This window comes from Carassius auratus, chromosome 50 (assembly GCF_003368295.1).
Source record: "Carassius auratus strain Wakin chromosome 50, ASM336829v1, whole genome shotgun sequence".
NCBI classification, from domain to species: domain Eukaryota; kingdom Metazoa; phylum Chordata; class Actinopteri; order Cypriniformes; family Cyprinidae; genus Carassius; species Carassius auratus.
This window is the reverse complement of record NC_039292.1, coordinates 6,715,614-6,731,539: the sequence shown is the minus strand read 5'-3', so window position 1 is coordinate 6,731,539 and position 15,926 is coordinate 6,715,614. Positions and strand designations below refer to the sequence as shown.

General features: G+C 36.6%; 2 protein-coding genes and 1 pseudogene across 2 annotated transcripts; 2 read left to right on the top strand and 1 right to left on the bottom strand.

Moving 5' to 3' along the window:
- The first annotated feature begins 408 nt into the window (after positions 1 to 408).
- Positions 409 to 7,081, top strand: LOC113066814 (protein arginine N-methyltransferase 7-like). The gene is made up of 17 exons (XM_026238859.1): positions 409 to 618; positions 913 to 949; positions 1,209 to 1,358; positions 1,439 to 1,547; positions 2,008 to 2,120; positions 2,199 to 2,428; positions 2,512 to 2,692; positions 3,394 to 3,518; positions 3,636 to 3,771; positions 3,867 to 3,950; positions 4,540 to 4,587; positions 4,677 to 4,766; positions 4,912 to 5,073; positions 5,182 to 5,256; positions 5,366 to 5,526; positions 6,093 to 6,189; positions 6,353 to 7,081. The coding sequence occupies exons 1-17, from the start codon at positions 518 to 520 to the stop codon at positions 6,518 to 6,520; spliced, it is 2,067 nt and encodes a 688-aa protein (XP_026094644.1). The 5' UTR covers positions 409 to 517; the 3' UTR covers positions 6,521 to 7,081.
- Positions 6,813 to 9,825, bottom strand: LOC113066816 (anamorsin-like; annotated as a pseudogene).
- Positions 9,826 to 10,127: 302 nt separating this feature from the next.
- LOC113066815 (ubiquinone biosynthesis protein COQ9-B, mitochondrial-like) lies at positions 10,128 to 14,182 on the top strand. Its single transcript, XM_026238860.1, has 9 exons — positions 10,128 to 10,417; positions 10,996 to 11,191; positions 11,797 to 11,932; positions 12,014 to 12,156; positions 12,608 to 12,692; positions 12,811 to 12,915; positions 12,999 to 13,154; positions 13,277 to 13,330; positions 13,852 to 14,182. The coding sequence occupies exons 1-9, from the start codon at positions 10,360 to 10,362 to the stop codon at positions 13,885 to 13,887; spliced, it is 969 nt and encodes a 322-aa protein (XP_026094645.1). The 5' UTR covers positions 10,128 to 10,359; the 3' UTR covers positions 13,888 to 14,182.
- The last annotated feature ends 1,744 nt before the right edge of the window (positions 14,183 to 15,926 follow it).

Sequence of the window (15,926 nt, the reverse complement as noted above, 5' to 3'; positions counted from 1 at the left end):
GAGTCAAATATTCAGGCTTTTATACAGTTGGAAAAAATACCATGAAAATGAATATACAAATAATAGCTTTACAATTTGTATAGAAGAACTATGATATGTTTCACAATCTTTACACAAATCCACGAGGAAGGAACCAGACACTGTAAGTGAGAGCTAAATAATGTTCAACAACACAAAATATTGCCCCTACCTTCAAAAGTGGCCCAACATTTCAAAGACAAGGACAAGTCAAGCACGTACCTTAAATTAACATCCTAACTTCGACTTGTTTATGTGTTATCAACACAACGCATAACCATAGACAGAAAAAGAGCGCATAACACACAAACTGTAAGTAATTTTGGTAAAGGCTGATGGGAAGCGGCCTTCAGTTGTCACGTGATCTTAGGGGCGTGACTTTACGGAAAAAAACATGGCTGCGCCCGGTGAGATCATGTTGGATTAATCTATTTGTGAACGATCTAGGAATTGTAATACAATATACATTCATCAGTAAAGTGGTTTACTTATAACTGAAATGACAATGAAGACATTTTGCGGTCGTGCAAATCCAACAACCGGAGCGCTGGACTGGGTTGAGGAAAGCGAGGAGTATGATTACCATCAGGAGATTGCGAGGTGTGTAAACCATCTCATGTGACATCACCATGCGCCTTCAACAAGTGATCTTTGCTTAGTTTCGTAGGAGTTATCAATGATATTGTTTTCAAAAATTTAAATTAGTCAATGACGCGGTAAAAATACTTGCAGTTGCAAATACTCACGTGGAACCTGTTTTAAAGTGCTAAGTTAGATTATCAATAACATTTAATCATTTGATGAATTCTAGTCGTGTGATCTCCTGCTATGGGACAGGGGGTAACGTTAAATTATCTGGGAATATCCTGATAATAGTTGCTGTGTCTTTCCCAGGTCCTGCTATGCCGATATGCTCCATGATAAAGACAGAGTAAGTATTGTTGTTGGACACATTAATACACGATATTTCCTATGATGAAGGACAGTTTGCAAAATAAGTTATTTAGGTTTTATGTAAAAAAGAAAATCAAAATGAATAAATGATGATAGAATGTTCAATTCTTGGGTGAACTATCCTTTTAAGATTAGTTGTCATATTTTCCAAAGCATATGGACTGAAAATCACCCAGTTTTAAACACAGTAGCTAATATGTTGCTAATCGTTGATCTCTATGCTTTGTGTACTTAAGAATGAGAAATACTACCAAGGCATTCGAGCAGCGGTGAGCAGAGTAAAGGCTCGCGGTGAACGGGTGGTGGTCCTGGACATCGGCACCGGGACGGGTTTGCTCTCTATGATGGCTGTGACGGCTGGAGCCGATTATTGCTATGCCATAGAGGTGCTCACTAATGCTCATGTCTGGAATTTTGAGTAATAAGAAAACATTTGAATGAAGACAAATATATGAATCCCATACAGGTGTTTAAACCCATGGCACAGGCTGCCACGTGCATCGTGGAGAGGAACGGCTTCTCAGATAAAATCAAGGTCATCAACAAACACTCCACAGAGGTTACCGTTGGACCAGGTAAGACAACCACCAATATGCTTATTATCCAGGTAGATCAGATGGGTTCAATGCACTGCTTTAATATAGTAATAATTATACAGCTGATAATTACAGTCCTGAATGTTGATTGGTCAGTACAGCTTTCGACCCATATTAAAATATATGATAATATACTGTATAACTACCTACTGTGTCTATTATATATATAATATTTTACAATTCTATTTAATTTAATATTTTATATATTAATAATTTTATTATACATATATGTGTGTTATATATATATATATATATATATATATATATATATATATATATATATATATATATATATATATATAGATAGATAGATAGATAGATAGATAGATAGAGAAAATCAACTTGAATTTGTGCCATATTGTAAATATAGTATTGAAAACCATCAACTGTATCAGCTTGTATTGCATTCTTGCAAATATACATGTATTTGTATGTGTAGATGGAGACATGGAAGAACGAGCTAACATCCTTGTCACAGAGCTGTTTGACACAGAGCTGATCGGTGAAGGAGCTTTGCCCAGCTATGAACATGCACACATGCATCTCGTCCAGGTACACACAGTTGTAAATTGCAGTTGAACTTTTGCTGTATTGTTTAAGTGTTTAACGGAGTTGCTCTCGCTGGCACAGGCAGATTGTGAAGCTGTGCCACATCGTGCCACAGTCTATGCCCAGCTGGTGGAGTCAGATATGCTGTGGAAATGGTCACAGCTCCAACCCATAGAGGTGGATGGGAGCAAACTGCTGCCCCCTCCTGCTGTGGTGAAGTGTGCAGGAGCGCCTTCTGTCTGTGATATCCAGCTTAGCCAGGTGCCACCAGAGTCTTTCACTCCCCTCGGGCCCATCTGCACCATGTTCAGGTACAAGTCTGGATGTAATTTAGCTGTCTAGATTAAAACAGGGTCATTTTTTTCTTTGTAGCTCATCTACTCTTTCACTCTAGGGTGGATTTCAGCAAACCGGTTAGCAGCGCTGCTCAGTCCTACATGGCACAGTTCAAGGCCCAGACCAGTGGGAGAGCACAGGTGGTCTTATCCTGGTGGGACATCGACATGGACCCCGATGGCAACATTGTGTGCACTATGGCCCCCAGTTGGAACTACTCAGATCCTCATACTTACCCTGTATGTACCGGTGCTTAGCCATTAATATTCACATAGGAATATCAAAAATATGTAATAAATAAATAATATAATACGTAATAAGTAAATAATAGTAAATAAGTTATCTTTCATCCCAAAAACAATTCAAAGTAAAAAAGAAGAAAGTTAGCTTATATTTAGTCCCATTATTAAAATTATTTTAATGAAAACACACCATCCAAATCTATAAATGTTAATTTTGTTTTTGAATTGTGTTGAATATTGTTTGTAATTCTCATTATTGTCATTAATAATTCTTATGAGATCTATTTCTGTAATACACAAAATTGGGCATATATAATAAGAATAATGTAAAGATTTCTAAATACTCTTCAATAATATTGAATTTATTACATTTATCAAAAAATATTTATGTAAAAATATATATATATATTTTTAGCAATACAAAGGGTTCATGAATATTAATATTCTTTCTTGACATCATTTATTTTAATAGTGTCACAATGCTAAACAAAACAAAAAATGTTCCTAAAAAAGGGTTTAATTTTATGCAGTATAATAATTAAAAAAATGTAAGTATTAATGAACAATAAATAAAAAATTTTAGGCTGAATGTCTTTGGAAGATGAATAATCTAATCTAATATGAACCCTTTATGACAATAAACTTTCTTTGGCTTGATGTATAATATGTTTGATTATATTTCATCATGTGCTGTGCAGTGGAGGGATCACTGGATGCAGAGTGTCTACTTCCTGTCTGCAGAGGAGAATGTGTCGGAAGGAGAAGAGCTGAATTTAATCGTCTCCCATGATGACTACAGTCTCTGGTACAGCCTTACACACAGGTAATCTGATTTTGAGCAGTGTTTAGCCATGCTGACAAATTCTCAACTTTAACCAAGACAGAACATAAACAGTCTTTGAGGAAGACAATATGATATTTTTCACAATCTGTATTATAGTGAACAAAATGATGTCAAAGTGGCAAAGTTTCGGCCGTGTTGCACCTGTCAGGCTCACCTGGTCTGGACGAGGCCTCGCTTCGGGGAACTGAATGACGAACAGAGGACTGAGAGTTATGTGAATGCATTACGCAGTGTAAGTTAACTGTTGATTTACATGTGAGCTTGAATCGCTGCTTCCTGTTGACCGGCAATGGCTCAAATCTGAGTGTGTGTCATGTCTGCTTGCAGATTCTGAAACCAGACAGTGTGTGTTTGTCTGTCAGTGACGGGAGCCTATTACCCATTTTTGCTCATCTACTTGGGTCTAAAAAGGTGAGAATGCTTTTTTTCAAGTCAGTAAGTTCACAAATTAGCAAGCTCCCTTCTCCCTACACAGACAGCTGCCTTCTAAGGCAGCATCCTAAGCTTCATGGAAACTTTTAAGTAAATTATAAGCAACTCTATGCATTAGATGTCTTGATTTCAGTAGTGTTCGATGTTAGCATGCTGCTAAGCTAATAATGCAATATTGGGTAAATAATCTGCTTTGAGCTAAACTGAACTATTTTTCTTGAGTAAATTAGAGGTTTTAAGTAAATTATAAGCAACTCTATGCACCACACAACTTGCAGTTGACTTCAGTAGAGTTTGATGTTAGCCTGTTGCTAAGCTAACAATGCAGTATTGGTTAAAAAAATCAGTTTTGAATCAAAATGAACCATTTTTCGTCCCTTATGCATAACGTCTTTGATTAATTTTTTTTCAGTGAAGGATAAATGCTGCATCACCTTAAAATTTCGTTAAAACTAGGTATCCTAGGAGGCAATACAGTTAAGTAAAAAACTGTCTAGGTAGGCATCTCACTAGGCTTTGGAACAGAACATAACATACTGTATATGAATCTTTCTTTTTATCTTTTCAGGTGTTCAGTTTGGAAAGCTCTGGAATGGCGAAACAAGTGATCGAACAGGTGAGATTTTGTATCTAAAAAAAAAAAATTACCTACATGAGTTCAGACAGGATTAGTTGGTAATGAAAAGTTTTATCTCCTGCTCACAGGTGCTGCACACTAACTCACTGAAGCATGGAGTCCAGCTCCTGGGAGTACGACCTGAGCAGCTCTCATTAGCTGATCTAGAAGGAAATCGGGTACGAACTAAACCGAATCTGCATAGACCAAGATGCCCTCTATATATGTACTTTACAAGCATTTGTAGAGTTTCAAAGACTCTGCACAATCTCAAATTACTACAACAGTAAGTGATCTAGTGATCTTGTATTTTCCACCCTTCAGATTTCAGTATTGATGGCAGAGCCGTACTTTAGCACTAGTCTTCTGCCGTGGCACTCTCTGTTTTTCTGGTATTGCCGCACCGCTGTGGCGCAGCTGCTCCATCCCAGTGCCACCATCCTGCCCCGTGCTGCCACGCTTTACATAGTCGCTGTTGAATTTCAAGTAAATGATTTATTTTGGATAATAGTTGTTGGATATATACGGTATTCTGTAATATATATTTCCAGACTGACTGACTTCTGTATAATACATTTGTGAATCCTGAATCAGGATCTGTGGCGAATCCGAGCTGCTTGCGGTACTTGTGAGGGCTTTGATGTCAGTCCAATGGATGAGATGATTCAGGTGAGAGCCGGTTACAGGTTTTGGTCTGAACCTCTGTTATGAATAAGCAAGTTGTGTGAAATTTAAATGCAGTTGATTAAGATGCTTTTGTGATGAACTCCACCCTCAGCGATCTTTGGATTACCGTGAATCCTTGGAGGCAGAGCCGCATCCACTGTGGGAATACCCATGTCGTGCTCTGACAAAACCACGTCCAGTTCTGACATTTGACTTTACGCAATGCGTTCCTGAACAGCCAGTTAACAGTGATGGAACTGTGGCATTCACTGGGTAATATGAACATATTATAATTATTATATTGCTTTAAACGTAATACAAAATTATACTAAATTATAACATATTTATAATGGCATTTGTAATAGAATTATGATATTATAATTTTTTTTTTACATGTATGAATTCATTGATATGAGTTGTAAAAATTAAATTTCTGATTTAGCATGAATTATAAAATACTAAAATAGAAATTAATAATTAATATAAACTATATTAAAATAATGTTCAAAAGTTTGGGTCAGGAAGATTTTTTTAAAGAAGTCTCTTAGGTTCAACAGAGCTGGATTTTTCTGATCAAAAATATAGTAAAAACAGTAATATTCTGAATATTGTGTACTACTACTATTACAATATAAATGTTTTCTATCTAACTATCTATCTATCTAAATGTATATATGCATATGTATATATATATATATGTGTGTGTGTGTGTGTGTGTGTGTGTGTGTGTGTATATATATATATATATATATATATATATATATATATATATATATATATATATATATATATATATATAGCATTTTTTTCTGTGCTGTGAAACAAATTTGATGTTTCAGGAGAGGACACTGTCATGGTGTCGCTCTCTGGATGGAGTATCAGCTGACTGAGGACATCGATGTAAGCATGGGCCTTACCAAACCAGTCAGCGAAGAGGTATTTGCTAAAAATGATTGTTTATTGTACAAACAATATCTGCATTCGGCTGAAATGTCAGTCTTGAAAAATGAAAAAAAAAAAAAATGTTGAAATTCAGATAAGATTGTAATGTATCACTCTCTTGACCTCTTCACTGTAATTGACTTCTCTCATTTCACAGGGAGCTTGTGAATGGAACCCACACCGGAAACAAGGAGTGTTTTTCTTCAGATCCGCCAGGGAAACTTCTGGAGATGGAAGGGAAGATCTTTCCTATAATTTAACCTTTGAACCTCATACTGGTGATATTAAAATGAACTTCTCTGTCACTGAACCTTTACAAGACTGAACTAAACTAGGCCATCACTGGTTTACATTTTGTCCCAAGACAATGCTTATCCAAAGAGTTTCAGTGACTGTGAACTTCTTACATGAGCTTGTAACTGGTTTTCTCCTCTCTGTAAGAAGCTTAAGTAACTTATCGAAATAATCAGATGTGCATTTAAACTCATCCGGTCAGAGCTATGAATTTATATTCTGATTGCATACTACACTATAGAACTGTATGGTGCTATGCAAGTCTCAAGATGCTGTTTTAAGTAGTGATATAAAATGTCTTGCAGTATTAAAAAAAGTCCATGTCAAAAGTTTCCAATTTTATTAACCATTTGATTTTGGCTTAAAATAATCTTATTTTATACAGAAGGCAAAATACATGAGCAACTGGTTTGGATTTTCAAAATAAAACAAATTACACTCAAATTGCAGATTCATTTCATATACACTTAAAATGAGATCATATAAAGCAGATAATTATTCATATCATTTGAACATTTCAGTGATATCTCTGGACGCTATCTGACAAAAGACAGAAAAGAAAACTGATGGAAAATAAACATTTACCACCAAACAGTGTGTAACCTTTTCAGTTTTTTTCATGTATTTATTATACGGGTATCTAGTGTATTCAGTTGTCAGATGACACTCTGAACTGTTGGCCCAAATGTTGCAGAATGATAACGGAATGTATTAATGTCTCAAAAGTGAATGTCTATGTATCAGCTATGTCAGCGTTGGCCAGCAGAACCTTCTCCCCGGGTTTGAAGGCAGGCATGCCTAAATATGGACAGCTGGCACATCGGAAGGCATCACCCAGATAACACTAAAGAGGAAAAATATATCAGCTGTCAATTTATACAAAGACATTAAGAATTTTATCATAGGAATACATACACTTCCACAGGCTGATTTGGGCTGGCTGGCTTTCTGAGTGGCTTTACTCTCATTTTCCAGTTCTTCAGCAAGGCCACAAGTGCTACAGAACAAGAACACTGGCGTTAGTCAGATGGATACATTGTTTATGAATTACATTTGGGGTTTTTTAAGGTAATCACCAATTTTTGCAGGCCTTCTTTTTCTTTTTGGAGTCGTCTCCACAGGAAGCCTTGAGGGAGGAAGGGTCGGGCTTTTTCAGATCATCAGCATCCAAAAGTGCATCCGAATCGACCAAATCCTAGAGAGTGGAGCAGAACAATGTGGTGGGTGATACACAAAAGGCACAAGATTGACCGATGCCAAAGCCATTCTTTACATACCACATCATCGTCATCCATTTCATTGACTGACAGAGTCCACTTTTATGCGGTGCTCGGATCAAGAGCTGGCTTCTCTGCAGAAAACAAGTATTGTGTGGAGGGCTTATTGATCTATTTTTATTCGATGTGTCAACATGTATGAAAGATTGTTTTGGACATAAAAAATATTTTTATTATCTCACAATTAGGGAAACTGGAAGTTAATAACTCATGAGTTACAAAATCTCACATTTGACTTTTTCTCATTATTGTGAGTTTACATCTCGTACAGAATCATAAAAGTATTTTTTGTGTCTCTTTAGTTAGAAGTGATATGACGCAATATACAGTAAACTTAGAATTGTGGGGGGAAAGTTCAGAACTGTGAGATGAAAACTTGTTAACATAAGTTTTAATTTGTCAGTGTTTAAATACCACAGACCTGTTGTAGTGGTTTTCTTGCCAAAAGAAAGTTTCAGTTGCGTTGAGGATCCGACCTCAAAGTTAGGTTTCGATGCGGACAATCGCAGCCTTAAAAGTGTGTCTCCCTGGAACCCTGTGCGTTCTCGCAGAGCTGCGGCTGCTTCTGGGCTCACTGACTCCATCTTTACCTGTGAAAAGTTTCGTTTGCATCATCAGTCATCGGTGATTATGCCAAGCATTTTCTTTTTCAGTCTTTTTGAAATTCAAAATATTACAATTATATTTTCATTACAATAATAAACATAATAGACATCAGTGAAATAATAATACAGTTTCAAAACATAATTCAACAATTTGTCAATGTGAACTTCTGTTGATTATTATTACAGTTACAGATTGTTAAATTATAAAAAAAAAAAAACTTAACTACAAAAACAACAATAATTATTCTATTTTATTATAAATACTATATTAATAATAAAAGTTATATGTGGAATAATTGTAAAAGAATAATGATTTTTAAAAAGGATTAAAATGATAAATTATCAGTATTATTAAAAATTGTATTATAATAATACACATAAATATTAATTTCAAATAATATATATATATATATATATATATATATATATATATATATATATATATATATATATATATATTCAATATCACCCAGTCCTACACTGAATCAACTTTAAAAAAAAAGTAATAATAACTGAATACCGACCTCAGTGACAGATACTAATCCAGACAGTTTGAGAGCTGACACTAGTTTTCCAGCGGTTCTTACACTATTATCCTCAGAACCTAAGAAAAATGTTATAATGTGAACTGTTAGCACTGATTATTTTCCCTAGAGAATGTTGCAGAGACCGCGCCGTTCTGAGTCAGATACCCGTCACCGGCTCTTCTAGCACAAGTTTGCCACCAGGTTTCATCACTCTGGCGATCTCGGCCAGCATTTCTGAACTGTGGATTGGTGAGCTGTCGGTCAGCAGGCCAGAGAGAACCCAGTCATAACCAGAAGCTGCATGAGAAGCTAAAACAGACAGATTTTGGGGGGTGAATTATTTTTTTAATTATTTAACTTGGACCAAGACTTGGAAGTATTAAACTAATATACCTCTGTACTTACACAATTGTAGTCTCTCCATGTTCTCCAAAGACAGCAGGCTCTGGTTACCAACAGCAGTGCCAATGCTTTCAGCAAACTCCTTCAGTGCAGTGGGAGATGATGGCTGAGTCCACATCAGCAGCACCCTGTCCCCGTCCTTCAGCCCAAGGTCTGCCATCACCTGCGGATATGTGCTAATATAAGAATCAAATGCATGATTTGACTCTTTTCTACACTAAACATTACAAATGACCATTTACAGTAAAATCTGCTGCATCATAATTACGGTGCAGCACAACGTAAACACACAACATCGCGTGTCAGAGATAGATATCAACACAATGTAACGAAAGAGCTCTAGTAACATGCCATTCAGTTTAACCAAAAATCAGAAAAACCCTCAATAATAATGGATGCTTTTTGTTGTTGTTGTTTTTTTTTTAGAAAAAAATAAATAGCTGTTCAACCTGTTTAGCGTGTCAAATAATGTTTTTCCAACACCGGTCGTCGCAGCTACAATGTCGCAGGATGATGCATGTAGGCGTCGCGCTGAAATGATGACATTTGCTGTTTCTGGAATAAAAGCATAGAATGGCTATCAACATAATGGCCATCAAAAACCGTTGTTCATATTTAAAGTCTATTATCAATTTGCTAAAAAATTAAAAAATATAATTTAATAGAGTCATAATTCAGCTACCCTGATCGCCGTTACAGTAACAGCACGTACGGTAGTCATGTGGTACATGTTACTTTTCTCCGCGCTGATTACAATTTGCCAATCGCCTCCGTTTCTGATTATCTACCAAGGCGCTTTATGTACTACATTCTCAAAGATTGTTGAGGAGGATATATAATTTATATAAGATTCTAATTCATTTAAATGGCTACATTTAAATTATTGTGCTCTATATTATACAAATTACAAAATTGCGATGAACATAGTGAGATTTTGACCGCGGCTCAACGGCGAATTTGGTTTACTGGGACACCAAGCGCCTCCTAGTAGAGAAGCGATTATTTTCATTGGGTGATAACATCATAACATTCGTTATGCTCCCGCTGTAGTTTCTTGATATGGCGGCGCTGATTAAAGCACTGAGAGCTGGAAGGGTCTTGCGGGGTCTCGGCAGCGGTAAGCGAGGGAACGTGATAGGGAGTCTGGCGTTAGCATTTCAGTCCACAGTATTTGTGTTTAAAACGTTGACTAGTCACACGCGACACCTGCCGAAGGCTTTCGTATCTTGTAAATAGTTCTGCCTGCTTCCAAATGTAAGTCAGCTGGCCACTATAGAAGGTGACCATGAAGGGCAGGATTGCACTTGCAAACAGAAAGTGCATATTAAAAATCAATAACATTTGAGAATTGTGCGGTTCAGCCTGATGGCAAGGAAAAATGTTTGACTTGAAACGTGCTGGTTGATTTCAGTTGCTCTATAGAAAGCTCAGCTTTATGTTTGAAGTGGATATTCTGTCCATTGCAAAGTAATGAATAAACGCAAGCTTAATTTTGAATCAACTCTTTGTTTGTGATTGTTTCACTATCACTCCATTGAGTCTGACCCATTATATGAGAAGTAAAACCAAAATCTCAATGTGCAAAACTTTTTATTGTTGCATTGCAATACTTTACACAACATTTTTTATTATCTAATTATGGATGGAGCATTTTGTTGCATGGTAATTATATTGACTGCCCCATTACTGTTGCAGTTCAAGGCACACTCGGTCCCCAGTGCAGCAACGTGAGACGGGGATTCCATCGTGCCCGCATGTTACAACTGACCAATGACTCTAAAAGTCCCACATCTGTGCCTCCTCCGTCCAACCATGAGGTTCACACATCTGGAGAAAGCTCATCCTCTTCAGCGCATGGAGAATCTCCAGAAGATGCCCAGACGAACACCAGGTTCGAGCCCAAGTTCTCCAGACCTGATGAAATGCAAGAGTTAAACGGATAGTTCACCAAAACCTGAAAATTACTCTCTCCTCTGTGTTTCCGCTCCACTTCTCATCGGAGCTTATTCTACTCTTGTGAATACATGTACTACAGTTAGTGGAAGATACAGATCAGTTTGTAAAATTAAAAAAAAAAAAAAAAAAAAAAAAATTAATAAATATATATATAATATATATATATATATATATATATATATATATATATATATATATATATATATCTTACACAAATGCATCCCTTAATTTCAGATGGCCTTTATTAGCCCACACTGCCTTGTGGAGTACTTTTTATGATGAATGGCTGGATGCAATTTTTTGGGCTTCAAAATCTAGACCACCATTCACTGCCATTATAAAGCTTGGGACAGCCAGGACATTTTTTTTTTAATATATAACTCCGATTACATTTTGTATGAAATAATACATTCATATACACATATGATGGCCTGAGAGTTAGTAAGTCATGAGCTAATTTTCATTTTCAGGTGAACCATCCCTTTAAATTCATCAACCTTGCAGCCATTTAATCTAAACTTGTCCGCTTCGTTTGTCAAGTTTTCAAGATCAGAGTGGTGAACATGGTGAAGACTATGAGACAGAAGAACAGCTCCAAGCTCGCATCTTTACCGCGGCTCTAGAGTTCGTTCCACAGCACGGCTGGACTCTGGAGGCCATCGCAGCTGGAGCAGAGGTTTGTTTCTTAAAACAGTTATAGAAGTATTAAATGTAGGTATTAGACAATATATCAGTAATAATGTGCTCTGTGATTCAGACTCTTGGCCTGTCATCAGCTTCCACTGGGATGTTCAACAATGGAGCTGGAGATTTGGCCCTGTATTTCGTCGGGCAGTGTAATGCTCAACTTGCCGAGACACTCGCAGAGCAAAATAACCAGGTTCAGCTTGGACAGGCAGAGTGAGTTTAATATTATGAATGATTTAATATGCCAATATACTTGAGAAACAAGTGCGAACAGTGCACCCATCAGTTTAGAGGCCCTTGGTTTGAATGACTTAAACACATCTGCAGCCGCAGGACATCACTAGTTTCTCAGACTGCGCTGGTGTGATCTTGGTCCACTCTTCTTCCATAGTTTGGTAACTTTGGTGGGTTTCTTAGCCTTAACTTAATCACCAAGGATTCACAAGTGGATTATTTCTGATTATTTTGGATAAATGATAATATCACTGGTTTAAAAACTGAGCACACTTTTTTTATTGTTGTAATTAACATTAGCTTGATTCGTATTTATTATATTATATTATATTATTGGACAAATAATGCATTGATATATTGTGGATAAACAATATATTTTGTTGTTGTATTTAAAACCTACATGGATTTATTTTTTATTTTTATGCATTAGATCAAAGAAAACAGCTGAGTTTCTGAGAGATGCAGTGGAGATGAGACTGCGGATGTTGATTCCTTATATTCACACATGGCCTCAGGTATCCTCTGCCTCATGCAAACTCCGCTCTCAAAACTTCAGATTTTCCATTTTTAATAAGCAATAATTGATAAGAAATGATGGATGCCCTCAGTGTTGTGTCTCTTCTGGCTTTGCAGGCTATGAGCATCCTGCTACTACCCCACAACATCCCTGACAGCCTGAAACATCTGTCCACGATGGTAGATGATATCTGGTACTATGCAGGCGATCGCTCGAAGGACGTGAGTGGCTTCTTTAATCCCACTTGCTAAATTCCTTTCTTTGGTCTGCTCATCCATTTGTATTTCTTCTGCGTGTTTATTAGGTCAACTGGTACACAAGGCGGGCGGCACTGACAGGGATCTATAACACCACAGAGCTGGTGATGGTGCAGGACTCGTCTCCTGACTTCGAAGAGACATGGGCCTTCCTCCACAATCGCATAAATGATGTAGTTAACATGGCGAACACGGCTAAACAGGTTAAAGCGATCTCTCTCTCTCTCTCTCTCTCTCTCTCTATATATATATATATATATATTGCTCCTTATATATAATAACCAAATTGTATTATTACTAATATACTGGATAATGTTTGTTCTAGGTGCAAGCCACAGGAGAATCCGTGGTTCAAGGACTCATGGGAGCCGCAATTACGGTAACCAGGCTAAAATCATAAACTTTTAACTAATACCAAGTCACCTTTTATGAATGGACTGTATTTCAGTGATTCTATGAAAAAAGTTGTGCACATATTTTAAGTCTTCATTTGTACTTTTATATAATTGTACAATAATCCTTAATATTAATAATTATTATAGATTTGAATAATGATAAAATATGCATTAATATAAAACAAATATCATATAATAAATTAATAATAATATTTGTAATTAATCATTTTCCATTTGAATTTAGGAAATACTTATTTAATGTTTTAAATTAGCTTAATATTTTGATGTTTCATTTTAGTGCTTGCCTGACAAAAGTATTTGAAAGAAACGTTGCTATTTTTAACTTTTTTTAGTAAAGGGAGCATAACAGTGTGCAGAATCTTTTTTCTATCATTTGATGTTTAATTTAGAACATTTAAAAAAAACTGAAACCAATGTTAAAATGTTTAAACGTATTATTTGTTCATTTTATTTAATTATAATAGTAAGCTCTCTTCTCACTCAGCTGAAGAACCTAACAGGGATGAACCAGAGACGATGAGTTACTTCTGATGCTCCTGTCTTCATTTTGTCACATCTTTTACCCTTGGCCATGCTTCTAAACCAATCATTTGAAATGATCACTATGAAAGTGTTTGTGTTGTGATACAGGGTGGATTATAACGCTTTTAGCACTTTTAAATGGGTGAGCTGTGCCATACCTGATTCTTTTATCTTAACCTGAGCCCAATAAGCTGAATTTGTAAAAAGAAAGAATAAAAATGTAAATTGTATTTAAGAGTCCTATGTTCATACGGTTTGTGTCAGAAGAAATAAAGGGTAGCCTATTTAATGAAGTGTCTAAATCTGTTATTTTGTTGTTGTTGTTGTTGTAGAGTGAACTCTTCCAAAATATTATAAATTTCTCATATTAATATTACAGTTTACAGTAGTACCCATAACTTAGTGAACATGATATTTTGAAATAATATCGTAATGACCTAATTAGTTAAAGGTTTTAATAATGCATTTCGTTACAAGTCCTCAAAAAGACCCTCAAACTATGACTTCTCAAGTTTTCCGAGGACCTTTTATTTTTAACCGGAAATGGTTCTACAGTGAACACGTGCACAGGCAGGGTGTCAACGGTGTGGTAGTGTGCCAAAGAGGGGCTCGATGCTAGTGATGGAAAGTTCGATTCTTTTCCGCGAACCGGTTCTTTCGGACGGTTCGATTCAATAAACCGGTTGAAAAAACCGGTTCATCGGTTCTTTCACGCTCGACGTAATGACGTCATTGGCGATGACGTAATGGCGTCACGTCTATCAAACATTCAAATATATAAAGTCAGTAATCATAACTTTAGTCAGTTAAAACCTCATAATCATGAAAAGTTTACATTTGAGTTTTGCAACAACACCTAAATACAGTAACAGCAATAATGTGCATATGAGGATTTAAGTCTTGAAGATATAAAGTAAATAAATTAGGTGTCATCAGTGCAGAAACCATGATCCACTTACTAAACATAATCCATTGCGATGTATTTGTTATTAAATTAACTTACGTTTCGCCAGATTGCCCTTCATCCAAGCCCTCAAAATACCCGCTCATAACTACTAGTACAGAATCAGAATAAATCACCAAAAGAATCCCTTCGGTTCAGAGACATGCTGTGAGTCAGTTGGCTTCACGCTGAATCGCGCATGCGCAGTATCATCAGTTCATCGGTTCTCAATTCGGACGCGTCCGACAGAAACGATTCTCGGTTGAGTGTACTGATGATCCGAAAACCGATGCAACCGGTTCTTGACTCGAGAACGAGAATCGCTCTAACCGGCACGTGCTGCAGTTCAGTGTCATCAGCTGCTCTACTCGTGTTCATGTTCTGTTTACTACAAACTCAATTTGTGAATGTCATCATTAACTATAAATACAGTACAGATATCTCATAAATCATCCCTTATTCCTATTAAACATAAGAGTCTTTAGAGTCTTAATTATTGTCCAACTTCCCTGAAAACCCATTTGGCCTATACATTATATACAATATACAGATTGGAAACATTAATCTAAAAAAAATAATTTAAAAAAAATCAAAATAAAATATAGTTACTTTATCACACTTTCCGATGTTTAACAAAATACTTACAAAATTACACGCATGCGCAGTATCATCAGTTCATCGGTTCTCAATTCGGACGCGTCCGACAGAAACGATTCTCGGTTGAGTGTACTGGTGATCCGAAAACCGAAGCAACCGGTTCTTGACTCGAGAACGAGAATCAGCTCATCGGTTCTCAAATCGGACGCGTCCGACAGAAACGATTCTCGGTTGAGTGTACTGGTGATCCGAACACCGAAGCAACCGGTTCTTGACTCGAGAACGAGAACTGCTCCAGCAGTGGGCGTGTTTGTTCATTATCTGGCTCGGCTCGGTGTTCATCTTCAGTTCGGTCTTCACAGCATTTCATTCAGTGTACTGTTTGAGTAAATGGATTACCCCGGGATATTGGTTTATTCTGACTCAGAGGGAGTGTCAGTCACGTTAAAAAAGTTAACAGCTTAAGTAATTTGTGGATTTATGCTTATTGGAGACGT